Source organism: Lichenostomus cassidix, unplaced genomic scaffold, assembly GCF_008360975.1.
Source record: "Lichenostomus cassidix isolate B80296 unplaced genomic scaffold, HeHo_3.0 HiC_scaffold_38, whole genome shotgun sequence".
NCBI classification, from domain to species: Eukaryota; Metazoa; Chordata; class Aves; order Passeriformes; family Meliphagidae; genus Lichenostomus; species Lichenostomus cassidix.
The window spans coordinates 1,840,185-1,855,355 of NW_028147440.1; the positions used below are offsets into that span (position 1 = coordinate 1,840,185).

General features: G+C 61.3%; 1 protein-coding gene and 1 long non-coding RNA gene across 27 annotated transcripts; one reads left to right on the plus strand and one right to left on the minus strand.

Moving 5' to 3' along the window:
- The first annotated feature begins 9,335 nt into the window (after positions 1–9,335).
- On the plus strand, positions 9,336–10,276 carry LOC146422963 (uncharacterized). Its single transcript, XR_014847774.1, has 3 exons — positions 9,336–9,438; positions 9,472–9,708; positions 10,144–10,276. It is a non-coding gene; the product is annotated as an uncharacterized LOC146422963 (long non-coding RNA).
- On the minus strand, positions 9,613–15,096 carry LOC146422964 (uncharacterized). Of its 26 annotated transcripts, XM_085045519.1 has the most exons (7): positions 14,918–15,096; positions 11,355–13,397; positions 11,190–11,315; positions 10,980–11,156; positions 10,791–10,934; positions 9,967–10,748; positions 9,613–9,933 (listed from the first exon to the last, which is right to left on the minus strand). In XM_085045519.1, exons 2-7 carry the CDS (start codon positions 13,387–13,389, stop codon positions 9,613–9,615), a joined length of 3,585 nt encoding a protein of 1,194 aa, XP_084901645.1. In that variant the 5' UTR covers positions 13,390–13,397; positions 14,918–15,096. The 26 variants fall into 26 exon arrangements, with proteins under 26 accessions (XP_084901645.1, XP_084901658.1, XP_084901664.1 ...); XM_085045532.1 differs by having other exon boundaries at positions 9,967–10,934; positions 10,980–11,180; positions 11,298–11,315; positions 11,472–13,397; XM_085045538.1 differs by lacking the exon at positions 11,190–11,315 and adding an exon at positions 11,340–11,354 and having other exon boundaries at positions 9,967–10,934; positions 11,472–13,397.
- Between the last annotated feature and the right edge of the window lie 75 nt (positions 15,097–15,171).

Consider the following 15,171-nt stretch of genomic DNA (forward strand, 5'->3'; position numbering starts at 1 on the left):
GGCCTCTGATGGAGCCTCTGCGGGCCTGCGGACCAGTATGGACCAGTATGGACCAGTATGGACCAGTACAGCCCAGTATGGACCAGAACAGCCCAGTCCAGTGGATCCCATATCAAACTGGCCCAGTCTCCTCCCAGTTCAGCCCAGTCCAACCCAGTATACCCAATATCCCCCAGTCTAGCCCAGTCCACCCCAGTATAACCCAGTCTAACCCCGTATAGCCCAGTATAACCCAGTATAACCCAGTATAAATCAGTCCAGCCCAGTATACCCCAGTATCCCCAGTCTAGCCCAGTCCAACCCAGTATAACCCAATCTAATGCAGTCCAGCCCAGTCCAACCCAGTATCTCCCAGTCTGACCCCAGTCCACCCCAGTCCAACCCAATCCAACTCACTCTGAACCAGTCCACCCCAGTATAGCCCAGTACAACCCAGTCCAGTCCAGTACAACCCAGTCCAGTCCAGTACAACCCAGCCCAGTCCAGCCCAGTCCAACTCAGTCTAAACCAGTCCAACCCAGTCCAGCCCAGTATAGCCCAGTATCACCCAGTATCGCCCAGTATCCCCCAGTCCAGCCCAGTCCAGCCCAGTATAGCCCAGTATCACCCAGTATAGCCCAGTATCCCCCAGTCCAGCCCAGTCCAGCCCAGTATAGCCCAGTATCACCCAGTATAGCCCAGTATCCCCCAGTCCAGCCCAGTATAGCCCAGTATCTCCCAGTATCGCCCAGTCCAGCCCAATCTAACGCAGTCCAGCCAGTCCATCCCAGACTAACCCACTACAACCCAGTCCAGCTCAGTTCAACCCAGTATAAACCAGTCCAACCCAGTATCCCCCAGTATCCCCCAGTATCCCCAGTATTCCCAGTATATCCCAGTCCAGCCCAGTCCAGGTGTTCACCCCTCCCCCCTTCACCACCTGTTCCCTTCCCCTCCCCCCCAGTGCCACCAGTGCCACCAATGCCACCTGTCCCAGTGCCACCAGCAGTGCCACCTGTCCCCAGCAGTGCCCCCGGGGCCACCAGCAATGCCACCTGTTCCAGATGTCCCCAAGGGGTGCCCCACCTGTCCCCGAGTGTCCCCAGGGGGTGGCCAGGGGTCCCCACCTGTCCCAGTGCCCCTGAGGCCACCAGCAATGCCACCCGCAGTGCCACCAGCAGTGCCACCTGTCCCCAGCAGTGCCCCCGGGGCCACCAGCAGTGCCACCTGTCCCCAGCAGTGCCCCCGGGGCCACCAGGGCCACCAGCAGTGCCACCTGTTCCATTCCCCTCCCCCCCACTGCCCCCGGGGCCACCAGCAGTGCCACCAGCAGTGCCACATGTTCCAGATGTCCCCAGGGGGGCCCACATGTCCCCAAGGGGGGCCCCACCTGTCCCCGAGTGTCCCCAGGGGGTGGCCAGGGGTCCCCACCTGTCCCAGTGCCCCCAGCAGTGCCACCCGCAGTGCCACCAGCAGTGCCACCTGTCCCCAGCAGTGCCCCCGGGGCCACCAGCAGCGTCACCCGCAGTGCCACCCGCAGTGCCACCAGTTCCCAGTGTCCCCGAGTCCCCAGCGGGGGCCCCAGGTGGCCCCGAGTGTCCCCAGGGGGTGCCCAGAGGTCCCCACCTGTCCCCGAGCCCGCGGGGGGGCCCAGATGTCCCCAAGTGTCCCCAGACTTGCCCACCTGTCCCCGAGTGTCCCCGCGCTGTGCCAGGTGTCTCACCTGTCGCCGGCGGTGCCCAGGTGTCCCCAGGTGTCCCCAGGTGTCCCCAGGTGTCCCCAGGTGTCCCCCCTGTCCCCCCTGTCCCCCCGGCGGCGCCGCGGCTGTGACTCAGAGTTTCCCGGGCCGCAGTGCCACCGCCCCGCGCTAATCCGTGTCACCTGCGTGTGGCGACACGTGGGGACAGCGACGGGGACAGCGACAGCGACAGCGACGGGGACAGGGCCAAAGATGGGCACGGCGGGGGGGGACAGGGGGACAGGGACAGGGGGGACGGACAGAGGGACAGGGGGACAGGGACAGGGGGGACGGGCAGAGGGACAGGGGGACAGGGAGGGGACACGATGGGGGACAGAGGCTGGGGACAGGGACAGGGGACAGGGACAGGGGACAGGGACAGGGGGACAGAGAGGAAGGAGGGACAGAGGGAGAGGGGGACAGGGACAGGGGGACAGGGACAGGAGGAAGGAGGGACAGAGGGACAGGGGAGGGGACAGAGTGGGGACACGGCGGGGAGACAGGGGGACAAGGCGGGGGACAGAGGGGACACAGGGGGCGATGGCAAGGGGGGACATAGGGGACAGGAGGGGACATGGGGGGACAGGGGGACAATGGGGGACATGACTGGGGACAGCCAGGGAGGGCAGAGGGGACAGGGATGGGGGACAGCGCCCCCAGTGCTCCCAGTGTCCCCTCAGTGTCCCCCCAGTGCTCCCAGTGTGAGCACTGGGAAGCACTGGGAAGGGGTTTGAGGACACTGGGATATACTGGGAGGAGGTCTGGGGACACTGGGATATACTGGGAAACGATTTGGGGACACTGGGATATACTGGGAAACGATTTGGGGACACTGGGATATACTGGGAAACGATTTGGGGACACTGGGTTATACTGGGAGGAGGTCTGGGGACACTGGGTTGTACTGGGAAGGAGATTGGGCGGCACTGGGATATACTGGGAGGGACTGGGAGAGTGTGCCGGGGGTGCAAGGAGCTGTACTGGGATCATACTGGGAATACTGGGATCATACTGGAGATACTGGGATCATACTGGGGATACTGGGATCATACTGGGGCTACACTGCAGCCATACTGGGATCATACTGGGATCATACTGGGGCCATACTGGGGTCATACTGGGGCCATACTGGGGCCATACTGGGGCCATACTGGGGATACTGGGATCATACTGGGGCCATACTGGGGATACTGGGATCATACTGGGGCCATACTGGGGATACTGGGATCATACTGGGGCCATACTGGGGATACTGGGATCATACTGGGATCATACTGGTGTCTCCCCAAACCCCACGCCAAGCACTGTGCCCATCCCAGTCCCTCCCAGTGCCTCCCAGTCCATCCCAGTATAGCCCAAACCCCAGCCCAGCCCTTCCCAGTACAGTCCAGTGCCCTCCCAGTGCCTCCCAGTACAGCCCAGTGCCTCCCAGTGCCTCCCAGTACAGCCCAGTGCCTCCCAGTACAGCCCAGTGAGCCAAAGCAGCTTCCCAGTGCTTCCAAATCCCCTCCCAGTCCCTCCCAGTGCATTGAAATTCATTCCCAGTTCCTTCCCAGTCCATCCCAGTCCGTTCCCAGTCCATCCCAGTGCCCTTCCAGTGCCTCCCAGTACAGCCCAGTGCCCCCAAATCCCCTCCCAGTCCCTCCCAGTCTGTTCCCAGTTCAATCCCAGTCCCTACCAGTCCCTCCCAGTCCCTCCCAGTCTGTTCCCAGTCCCTCCCAGTCCCTCCCAGTCCCTCCCACTCCATCCCAGTCCCTCCCAGTCCCTCCCAGTCCATCCCAGTCCATCCCAGTCCCTCCCAGTTTGCTCCCAGTCCATCCCAGTCCATCCCAGTCCCTCCCAGTCTGTTCCCAGTTCAATCCCAGTCCATCCCAGTCCCTCCCCCTCCCAGTTCCCCTCCCTCCCCTCCCCCCGCACTGCTCCCGCACCTGTCGAGCTCTCTTGGCTCATTAACCGCGCGGTTATTAATCCCTGCCGCTAATTAACCCCTGCGGCTCATTCCGCATCCCCTGGGCATCCATCAGCCCCGCTAATTAATCATTCCCCCGGTAATTAATTATCCCCTGCTAATTAATTATGCCTCCTCAGGTGTTTAACCCACCGGTAATTAATCATTCACCCGGTAATTAATTATCCCCTGGTAATTAATTATGCCTCCCCAGGTGTTTAACCCACCGGTAATTAATCATTCACCCCCTGGCAATTAACTCCCTCGGGTAATTAACTCCCTCGGGTAATTAATCCCCCGGGGAATTAATCATAACCCCTGGTAATTAATCTCCCCCGGTAATTAATGATAATCCCCCCGGTAATTAATTTCCTCCCCCATGCTAATTACCCCCCTCGACTGTAGTTAATCCCCTCGGTAATTAATCATCCCCGCGGTAATTAATCATCCCCGCGGTAATTAATCATTCCCCGTTTTTATTCAGAATAATTCACAATTCTCCGTATTTCTTCATAATATTAATTTATTCATTTTTATTCCCCATTATTAATCATATCCCCGCGGTAATTAATAATCCCCTTCGGTAATTAATAATTCTCCCGTAATTAATCACAACCCCCCAGGTAATCAATCATCCCCCCGCTAATTAATAATTTCCACAGTAATTAATAATTTCCACGGTAATTAATAATTTCCATGGTAATTAATAATTCCCGCGGTAATTCATATTCCCCCCGGCAATTAACCACCTCCCAGTAATTTATTAATTAAGCTCCCAGTAATTAACCTCCCGGCATTAATTAGTCCCCAGTAATTAACCTCCCCGGTAATTAACTGTGTCTCCCCAGGAATTAATTCTGCCCAGGGTAATTAATCATTCCGGTAATTAATCATTCCGGTGATGAATCATTCCGGTAATTAATCATTGCGGGTCGCTAATCAATCACGGGCGGTCATTAATCACTGCCGGGAAGCGCTCCGGCGCTAATTAGCGGTAATTAATGACTCTCGGGCCGCAGGTGTTCGGGGGGGAGGGGCGGGGAGGTCACGGCCCGGAATGCTCCCCTCCCCCACCCGGACAGTTGTCACTGTCACTGGAGCTGGCATTGGAACTGTCACTGTCCCTGAGCATTCCCAGTATGTACCAGTTCATCCCAGTGCCGCCCGGACAGCTGGCACTGTCCCTGTCACTGTCACTGTCACTGTCACTGGAGCTGGAGCTGGAGCTGGAGCTGGCATTGGAACTGTCACTGTCACTGTCACTGAGCATTCCCAGTATGTACCAGTTCATCCCAGTGCCGCCCGGACAGCTGGCACTGTCACTGTCACTGTCACTGTCACTGTCCCTGGAACTGTCCCTGAGCATTCCCAGTTCATCCCAGTTCATCCCAGTGCCGCCCGGGACAGCTTGCGTTGTCACTGTCACTGTCCCAGTATATCCCAGTTCATCCCAGTTCATCCCAGTGCCACCTGGGACAGCTGGCACTGTCACTGTCACTGTCCCAGTATATCCCAGTTCATCCCAGTTCATCCCAGTGCCACCTGGCGCTGTCACTGTCACTGTCACTGTCCCAGTATATCCCAGTATATCCCAGTTCATCCCAGTGCTACCCTGGGACAGCTGGCATTGGAACTGTCACTGTCACTGTCCCTGTCGCTGAGCATTCCCAGAGCACTCCCAGTTCATCCCAGTTCATCCCAGTGCCGCCCAGGACAGCTATCACTGTCACTGTCACTGTCCCTGGCGCTGTCCCAGTATATCCCAGTTTATCCCAGTTCATCCCAGTGCCGCCCGGGACAGCTGGCACTGTCACTGTCACTGTCACTCCCAGTTCATCCCAGTTCATCCCAGTGCCTCTCGGGGACTGCTGTCACTGTCACCGTCATTGTCACTGTCCCTGGCACTGAGCATTCCCAGTTTATCCCAGTTCATCCCAGTTCATCCCAGTGCCACCCTGGGACAGCTGGTGCTGTCACTGTCACTGTCACTATCACTATCACTGTCATTGGCACTGTCCCTGGCACTCCCAGTTCATCCCAGTTCATCCCAGTGCCACCCTGGAACAGCTGTCACTGTCACTGTCACTGTCCCTGAGCATTCCCAGTATATCCCAGTTCATCCCAGTGCCGCCCTGGGACAGCTGGTGCTGTCACTGTCACTGTCACTGTCACTGGCACTGTCACTGGCACTGTCCCTGGCACTGGCACTGTCCCAGTTCATCCCAGTATATCCCAGTGCCCTCCCAGTTCATCCCAGTTCCTCTCGGGGATACCTGGTATTGTCACTGTCACTATCACTGAGCATTCCCAGTTCATCCCAGTTCATCCCAGTGCCGCCCGAGCCACCTGTCACTGTCACTGTCATCGTCACTGTGTGTTCCCAGTTTATCCCAGTTCATCCTAGTTCATCCCAGTGCCCCCCCCTCCCCGGGGACACCTGTCAGTGTCATTGTCACTGTCCCAGTTCATCCCAGTATATCCCAGTTCATTCCAGTGCCACCCTGGGACGGCTGGCATTGGCACTGTCACTGTCACTGTCACTGACCCAGTTTATCCCAGTTTATCCCAGTTCTCCCGGGACACCTGGCGCTGTCGCTGTCACTGTCATTCCCAGTTCATCCCAGTTCATCCCAGTTTATCCCAGTTCTCCCGGGACACCTGTCGCTGTCACTGTCACTGTCATTCCCAGTCCCTCCCAGTCCTTCCCAGTGCACTAAAACCCATTCCCAGTTCATTCCAGTGCCCTCCCAGTGCCCCCAGTTCCTCCCAGTGCACTGAAACCCCATCCCAGTCCCTTCCCAGTTCACTCCAGTCCCTCCCAGTGCTTCCCAATCCATCCCAGTCCCATCCCCGTCCCTCCCAGTCCCTTCCCAGTTCATCCCAGTCCCTTCCCAGTGCACCGAACCCCCTCCCAGTGCCTCCCAGTCTGTTCCCAATCCTTCCCAGTCGCTCCCAGTGTGTTGAGACCCTTCCCAGTCCATCCCAGTCCATCCCAGTCCATCCCAGTCCATCCCAGTGCCTCCCAGTGTACTGAAGCTCCTCCCCAGTGCCTCCCCAGTTCATCCCAGTCCCTTCCAGCACATTGAAATTCCTTCCCAGTTCATTCCAGTCCATCCCAGTCCCTTCTAGTCTCTCCCCAGTTCATTCCAGTGCCTCCCAGTCCATCCCAGTGCCTCCCAGTGCATTCCAGTTCATCCCAGTGCCTCCCAGTGTACTGAAACCCCTCTCCAGTCCCTCCCAGTCCCTCCCAGTGCTTTCCAGTGATTCCCAGTACACTGAAACTCCCTCCCAGTCCCTCCCAGTATACTGGACCCCCTTCCCAGTGCCCCCCAGTCTCTCCCAGTCCAATCCCAGTCCCTCCCAGTGCTCCCCAATCCATCCCAGTCCATCCCAGTGCCCCCTCCCGTCCCTCCCAGTCCCTTCCCAGTCCATCCCAGTCCCTCCCAGTCCCTCCCAGTGCCCCCAGTGGTGTCCCAGCCCCGGGTGGGGGAGGGGCCTGGCGGGGTGCCGGGTGGGGGAGGGGCAGAGACAGGTGCGAGAGACCCGAAATAGCCGGGGGGGGAGGGGCCAGGTGGCACCGGGAACTGGGGGGACTGGGAGGGACTGGGGAGGATTGGAAAGGGACTGGGAGGGACTGGGAGGGACTGGGAAAGGACTGGGAGGGAACTGGGAAGGACTGGGAGGGAACTGGGATATACTGGGAAGGACTGGGAGGGGGTTTGGAGGGACTGGGAGGCACTGGGAGAGACTGGGCCATACTGGGGCCATACTGGGGCCATACTTGGGCTCAGCTGGGCCATACTGGGGCTCAGTCGGGCAGTGCTGGGTGGGGATACTGGGCCAGACTGGGCCAGACTGGGAGTTGGTTGGGCTGTACTGGGGGATACTGGGGCCATACTGGGGCAGACTGGGAGCCAGTTGGGCTGTACTGGGAGATACTGGGGGTCAGTCGGGCTGTACTGGAGCCATACTGGTGCCATACTGGGGGATACTGGGGAGCTATACTGGAGGTGTCACTGGGGCCATACTGGAATGACTGGGGCCGTACTGGGGGAGACACCAGGGCCATACTGGGGATACTGGGAAGCCATACTGGAGCTCAGTTGGGCCATACTGGGGGATACTGGGGCCATACTGGGAGCTGGCTGGGCTGTACTGGGGAGGGATACTGGGGCCATACTGGGGCAGACTGGGAGCCAGGTGAGCTGTACTGGGCCATACTGGGAGTCACTGGGGCCATACTGGGAGAGTCACTGGGGCCATACTGGGAGTGACTGGGGCCATACTGGGAGAGTCACTGGGCCATACTGGGAGTCACTGGGGCCATACTGGGAGTCACTGGTTCCATACTGGGAGTCACTGGGGCCATACTGGGAGTCACTGGTTCCATACTGGGAGTCACTGGGGCCATACTGGGAGATAACACTGCCCCACCCCCATTCCCAGTGCTCCCAGTAACCCCCAATGGTTTCCCAGTAACCCCCACAGCCCCTCCCACCATTAGCCCCGCCCCCACAAGCCCCGCCCCTAACCCTGACCACGCCCCCACACGCCCCGCCCCCTCCCGGAAGGACAGCCGGCACAGGGTGGGGGAGGGGCGACTTTATTGACATGGGGAGAGCAGAACTGAACTCACCTGGGCAGGTGAGCCTGGGGAGCCAGGTAACAGCCAGGTAACAGCCAGGTAAACCAGGTAACCCCAGGTAACCCAGGTAACACCCAGGTAACTCAGGTAACACCCAGGTGACCCAGGTAACCCAGGTGACATAGGTAACACCAGGTAAACCAGGTAACTCAGGTAACCTCAGGTAACTCAGGTGAGCCAGGTAATCCAGGCACACCAGGTAACCCAGGTAACATGGGTATCTCAGGTAAGCCAGGTAACACTCAGATAACTCAGGTAAGCCAGGTAACATAGATAACTCAGGTAAACCAGGTAAACCAGGTAATCCAGGTAAACCAGGTAACTCAGGTAACCCAGGTAAGCCAGGTAACATAGGTAACCTCAGGTAACTCAGGTAACCCAGGTAACACCCAGGTAACCCAGGTAATTCAGGCAACCCCAAGTAAGCCAGATAACACAGCTAACCCAGGTAGCCCAGGTAACACCCAGGTAACTCAGGTAAACCTGGTAACCCCAGGTAAGCCAGATAACCCAGGTAAACCAGGTAACTCAGGTAAGCCAGGTAACATAGGTAACCTCAGGTAATTCAGGTAAGCCAGGTAACACTCAGGTAACCCAGGTACCCCAGGTAACTCAGGTAATCCAGGTAAATCAGGTAAACCTGGTAACCCCAGGTAACCTAGGTAACACCCAGGTAATTCAGGTAACCTAGGTAACCCTCAGCTGTGGGCACAGGTGAGAGGTGGGCACTGGGCACCTCCTAGGTGTGCTCAGGTGAGCACTGGGCACCTCTGGCACTCCAGGTGGGCACTGGACACTTCCCTAGGTGTGTCCAGGTGGGCACTGGGCACTTCTGACACGTCCAGGTGGGCATTGGGCACCTCCAGGTGTATCCAGGTGGGCACTGGGCACCTCTGGCTCCTCCAGGTGGGCATTGGGCACTTCCTCTGTGGTCTCCAGGTGGGCACTGGGCACTTCCTAGGTGTGTCCAGGTGGGCACTGGGCACCTCTGATGTGTCCAGGTGGGCATTTGTCACCTCCAAGGTGTGTCCAGGTGAGCACTGGGCATCTCCAAGGTGTCCAGGTGGACATCGGTCACCTCCTCAAGGAGCTCCAGGTGGGCACTGGGCACCTTCTAGGTATGTCCAGGTGGACATTCGTCACCTCCTCAGGGAGCTCCAGGTGGGCACTGGGCACCTCTGACGTGTCCAGGTGGGCACTGGGCACCTCCAGGTGTGTCCAGGTGGACATTCGTCACCTCCAAGGTATGCCCAGGTGAGCACTGGGCACGTCTGTGGTCTCCAGGTGGGCACTGGGCACCTCTTAAGGGGGGTCCAGGTGCACCTCTGTGGGGTCCAGGTGGGCACTGGGCAGCTCTGCCGTGTCCAGGTGAGGACTGGGCACCTCCAGGGGCTCCAGGTGGACATTGGTCACCTCCTCAGGAGGCTCCAGGTGGGCGCTGGGCACCTCTGACATCTCCAGGTGGGCACTGGGCACCTCCAGGTGGACATTGGTCACCTCTGACATCTCCAGGTGGGCACTGGGCACCTCCAGGTGGACATTGGTCACCTCGGATGTCTCCAGGTGGACACTGGGCACCTCCGTGGGCTCCAGGTGAGCGCTGGGCACCTCTGTGGTCTCCAGGTGGGCATTTGTGACCTCATCAGGGGGTTCCAGGTGGGCACTGGGCACCTCCAGGTGAGCGCTGGGCACCTCCGTGGTCTCCAGGTGGGCACTGGGCACCTCTTCAGGTGGCTCCAGGTGGACAGAGGGCACTTGTGATGCCTCCAGGTGGACACTGGGCATCTCCAAGGTGTCCAGGTGAGCACTGGGCAGCTCCTCAGGAGCCTCCAGGTGAGCACTGGGCACCTCTGGGGTCTGCAGGTGGGCACTGGGCACCTCCAGGTGGACATCTGTCACCTCCTCAGAGCTCTCCAGGTGAGCAGTGGGCACCTCCTCCGTGGTCTCCAGGTGGACACTGGTGACCTCCAAGGTCTCCAGGTGGGCACTGGACACCTCTGCGCTCTCCAGGTGGGCACTGGTGACCTCGGTGGCCTGGAGCTGGACGCTGGTGACCTCAGGTGGTGGTGGCAGCACCTGGAGCCGGACGTTGGTCACCTGGGAGGTTGGTGGCAACACCTGGAGCTGGACATTGGTCACTTCACCTGCCTGGAGCTGGACACTGGGGACACCTGAGGGTGGTGGCAACACCTGGAGCTGGACGTTGGTCACTTCACCTGCTCGGAGCTGGACATTGGTGACCTCAGGTGGGGGTGGTGGCAACACCTGGAGCTGGACGTTGGTGACCTCACCTGGCTGGAGCTGGACGTTGGTGACACCTGGAGGAGGTGGTGGCAGCACCTGGAGCTGGACGCTGGTGACCTCAGGTGGCGGTGGCATCACCTGGAGCTGGACGTTGGTCACCTGGGCGGGTGGTGGCAGCGCTTGGAGCTGCACACCTGGCACACCTGAGGGTGGTGGCAGCGCTTGGAGCTGCACACCTGGCACACCTGGCACACCTGAGGGCAGCGGCAGCGCCTGCAGCTGGACGTTGGTCACCTCGGGTGGTGGTGGCAACACCTGGAGCTGGACGTTGGTGACCTCTGAGGGCACAGGCAGCACCTGGAGCTGCACACCTGTGACACCTGTGACTCCTGTGACACCTGTGACTCCTGTGACACCTGACATACCTGTGACACCTGTGACACCTGTGACACCTGTGACTCCTGTGACTCCTGTCACACCTGTCACCTCTCTGGCCTGCACCTGCACATTGGTGACATCCAGCCGCGGTGGCACCTGGACATTGGTGACCTCTGGAGCTGCTGGCAGCACCTGGAGCTGCACACCTGTCACACCTGTCACACCTACACCTGTCACACCTGACACACCTGTCATACTCGTTGTACTTGTCACACTTGTCACTTCCCCAGCCTGCACCTGGACATTGGTGACTTCTGGGGCTGCTGGCAGCACCTGGAGCTGAACCCCTGTCACACCTGTCATACCTGTCACACCTGCCACACCTGTCACTCCCACATCTGCTACACCTGTCACACCTACACCTGTCACACCTGTCACCTCCCTGCCCTGCACCTGCACATTGGTGACCTCTGGAGCTGCTGGAAGCACCTGCAACTGCACACCTGTCACACCTGCCACCCCTGTCACACTTGTCACACCTGTCATGCCTGCCACACCTGTCACCTCTCTGCCCTGCACCTGGACACTGGTGACCTCTGGGGCTGCTGGCAGCACCTGCAGCTGAACTCCTGACACACCTGCCACACCTGTCACACCTGCCACACCTGTCACACCTGTCACCTCAGCCACCTGCAGCTGCACACCTGCCGCCCCCTCCTGCCCCGCGCCAGGTACGATCAGGACGCCCTGCCAGCCGCGCTGCCCCTCGCCCACCTGCGCCAGGTGCGGGGCGTGGCCGGGGGGGCGGGGCGTGGCCGGCAGCAGCAGCACCTTGCGGGAGGTGAGGCCGGGCAGCACCTGCAGCCCCGCCGCGCCCTGCAGCAGCAGGTAAGTCCCGGCGGGCGGCGGCTCGGGCGCGCGGGCAGGTGGGCGGCGCGGGGTGGGGCCGTGAGTGCGCAGGTGGCGCTGCAGGTAGGCGGCCATGACGAAGGCCTTGGGGCAGGTGGGGCAGCGGAAGGGCCGGGCGGCCGAGTGCGTGCGGCGGTGCAGGTGCAGGTTGGACGAGTGCGTGAAGCTCTTCCCGCAGGTGGCACAGGTGTACGGCCGCTCACCCGTGTGCACCCGCAGGTGCTGCCGCAGGTTGGTGGCCTGGGCGAAGCCCTTTCCGCAGGTGGCGCAGGTGTGCGGCCGCTCACCTGTGTGGGTGTGGCGGTGGCGCCGCAGGCTGGAGGAGTTCTTGAAGGCCTTGGGGCAGGTGGGGCAGCGGTAGGGCCGCTCACCTGAGTGCTGCCGCAGGTGGTACTGGTAGTGCGACGCCCACTTGAAGGTGAGGCCGCACTGGGCGCACTCGAAGGCGCGCAGCCCCGTGTGCACCCGCAGGTGAGTCTGGAGGAGGGAGGAGCGCTTGAAGCTCTTGCCGCAGGTGGCGCAGGTGTAGGGCCGCTCACCTGTGTGGTCGCGCAGGTGGTAGCGCAGCCCCGAGGAGCCCTTGAAGGCCTTGCCGCACTCGCCGCACCTGTACGGCCGCTCGGGCGCCGCGGGGGGCTCGGCGGGCGGCTCACCTGGCGGGGGCGGGGCCGGCCGGGCGCACCTGGGCCGCTCGTGGCCGGGCAGGTGCCGCGCCAACCCCGAGCCGTTCTTGAAGCTCTTGCCGCAGGTGTGGCAGCGGTGGGGCGGGGCCGGGGGCGGGGCCGGCGTCCCCTCTGCCCGCTCGGCGCAGGTGAGTCCCAGGGGCCTCCAGAGCGGCTCAGGTGAGGCGGCGGGGGCGGCGGGGGCGTGGCTCTGCGGGCAGGTGTGCGAGGCGAAGGGCGCGGCGCAGGCGGGGCAGGGCTGGGCGGGGCCGTGCGTGCGGCGGTGCAGGTGCAGGTTGGAGGAGTGCGTGAAGCTCTTCCCGCAGGTGGCGCAGGTGTACGGCCGCTCACCTGTGTGCACCCGCAGGTGCTGCCGCAGGTTGGTCGCCTGGGCGAAGCCCTTCCCGCAGGTGGCGCAGGTGTGCGGCCGCTCACCTGTGTGGGTGTGGCGGTGGCGCCGCAGGCTGGAGGAGTTCTTGAAGGCCTTGGGGCAGGTGGGGCAGCGGTAGGGCCGCTCACCTGAGTGCTGCCGCAGGTGGTACTGGTAGTGCGACGCCCACTTGAAGGTGAGGCCGCACTGGGCGCACTCGAAGGCGCGCAGCCCCGTGTGCACCCGCAGGTGAGTCTGCAGCAGCGAGGAGCGCTTGAAGCTCTTGCCGCAGGTGGCGCAGGTGTAGGGCCGCTCACCTGTGTGGCCCCGCAGGTGGTAGAGCAGCGCCGAGGAGCCCTTGAAGGCCTTGGGGCACTCGGGGCACTTGTAGGGCCGCTCACCTGTGTGGCTGCGCAGGTGATGCGCCAGGCGCGACGACCAGCGGAAGGACTTGCCGCACTCCCGGCAGGTGAAGGGGTGCTCGGGGGCACCTGCGGGGGGCGCTGTGCCCGCCATGGCTGCACCTGAGGGGGACAGGGGACAGGTGAGAGTCTGCACCTGAAATGTGGGGACAGGTGAGAGCCCAGAGGTGACACAGGTGAGAGCCCAGAGCTGACACAGGTGAGAGCTCAGAGCTAACACAGGTGAGAGCACAGAGCTGACACAGGTGAGAGCTCAGACATGAAACACAGGGACAGGTGAGATGCCAGAGCCAACACTGGGGGACACGAGGACAGGTGACACTCCAAACCCAGCACAGGTAGGCAGGTGGGATGCCAGACTCAAAACACAGGGGACAGGTGAGACTCCAGTCCCAGCACTGGGGACAGGTGGGATCTGAATCCCAGCACTGGGGGACAGGTGAGACCCCAAATCTGACACAGAGGGACACAGAGACAGGTGGGATCCAAATCCCAGCACTGGGGGACAGGTGAGACTCCAGTCCCAGCATATGGGGTCAGGTGAGAACCCAGACCCAACACTGGGGGGACATGGGGACAGGTGAGATCCCAATCCCAGTGCTGGGGACAGGTGGGATCTGAATCATAGCACACAGGGACAGGTGGGACCCCAACTTGGACACAGAGGGACACGGGGACAGGTGAGACTCCAATCCCAGTATATAGGGACAGGTGACACCCCAATCCCAGCACTGGGGGACAGGTGAGATCCCAAATCTGACACAGAGGGACATGGGGACAGGTGAGATCTGAATCCCAGCACTGGGGACAGGTGACACTCCAATCCCAGCACTGGGGACAGGTAAGAACCCAGACCCAACACAGGGGGGACAGAGACAGGTGAGACCCCAATGCCAGTATATAGGGACAGGTGAGACCCCAAATCCGACACAGAGGGACAGGTGAGACCCCAGACCCAGCACTGGGGACAGGTGACCCCCCAATCTCAGTATATAGGAACAGGTGAGATCCCAAATCTGACACAGAGGGACATGGGGACAGGTGAGATCTGAATCCCAGTATACAGGGACAGGTGAGACCCCAATCCCAGTATATAGGGACAGGTGAGATCCCAAATCTGACACAGAGGGACACGGGGACAGGTGAGACCCCAATCCCAGCACTGGGGACAGGTAAGAACCCAGACCCAACACAGGGGGGACAGAGACAGGTGACACCCCAATCACAGCACAAAGGGACAGGTGAGACCCCAATCTCAGTATATAGGGACAGGTGAGACCCCAAATCTGACACAGGGGGGACAGAGACAGGTGAGACCCCAATCCCAGCACACAAGGACAGGTGACACTCCAATGCCAGCACACAGGGACAGGTGAGACCCCAGTCTCAGCATATAGGGACAGGTGAGACTCCAACCCCAGCATATAGGGACAGGTGACACCCCAAACCCAACACAGAGCAGAGCACACCGGGATGGGGGCGTGGCCAGGTTGGAAGCTCCTCCCCTCCCTCTAAGCCCCGCCCCTCCGCTTGCCCCCGCCCTTTCCTCCCCTCAGGCCCGCCCCGCGCAGGCCTCGCCGCTTCCTCCTCCTCCTCCTCCTCCTCCCGCGGTTCCTCCTCACCTGCCGCGCTCGCGGGACCGGAACCGGAACCAGACCAGAACCGGACCAGAACCGGGCCAGAACCGGACCAGAACCAGGCCTAACCCAGGCCTAACCCAGGCCCGAGCCAGGCCTGCCGCGCACCGCCCGGGCCGCGCCGCCTCACGAAGCCACGCCCCCTCCGCCTCACGAAGCCACGCCCCCTCCGCCTTCCCGCCGCCAGCCAGGCCCCGCCCTCCCGGAAGTGCGCGCGGTGCACGCTGGGAAATGTAGTC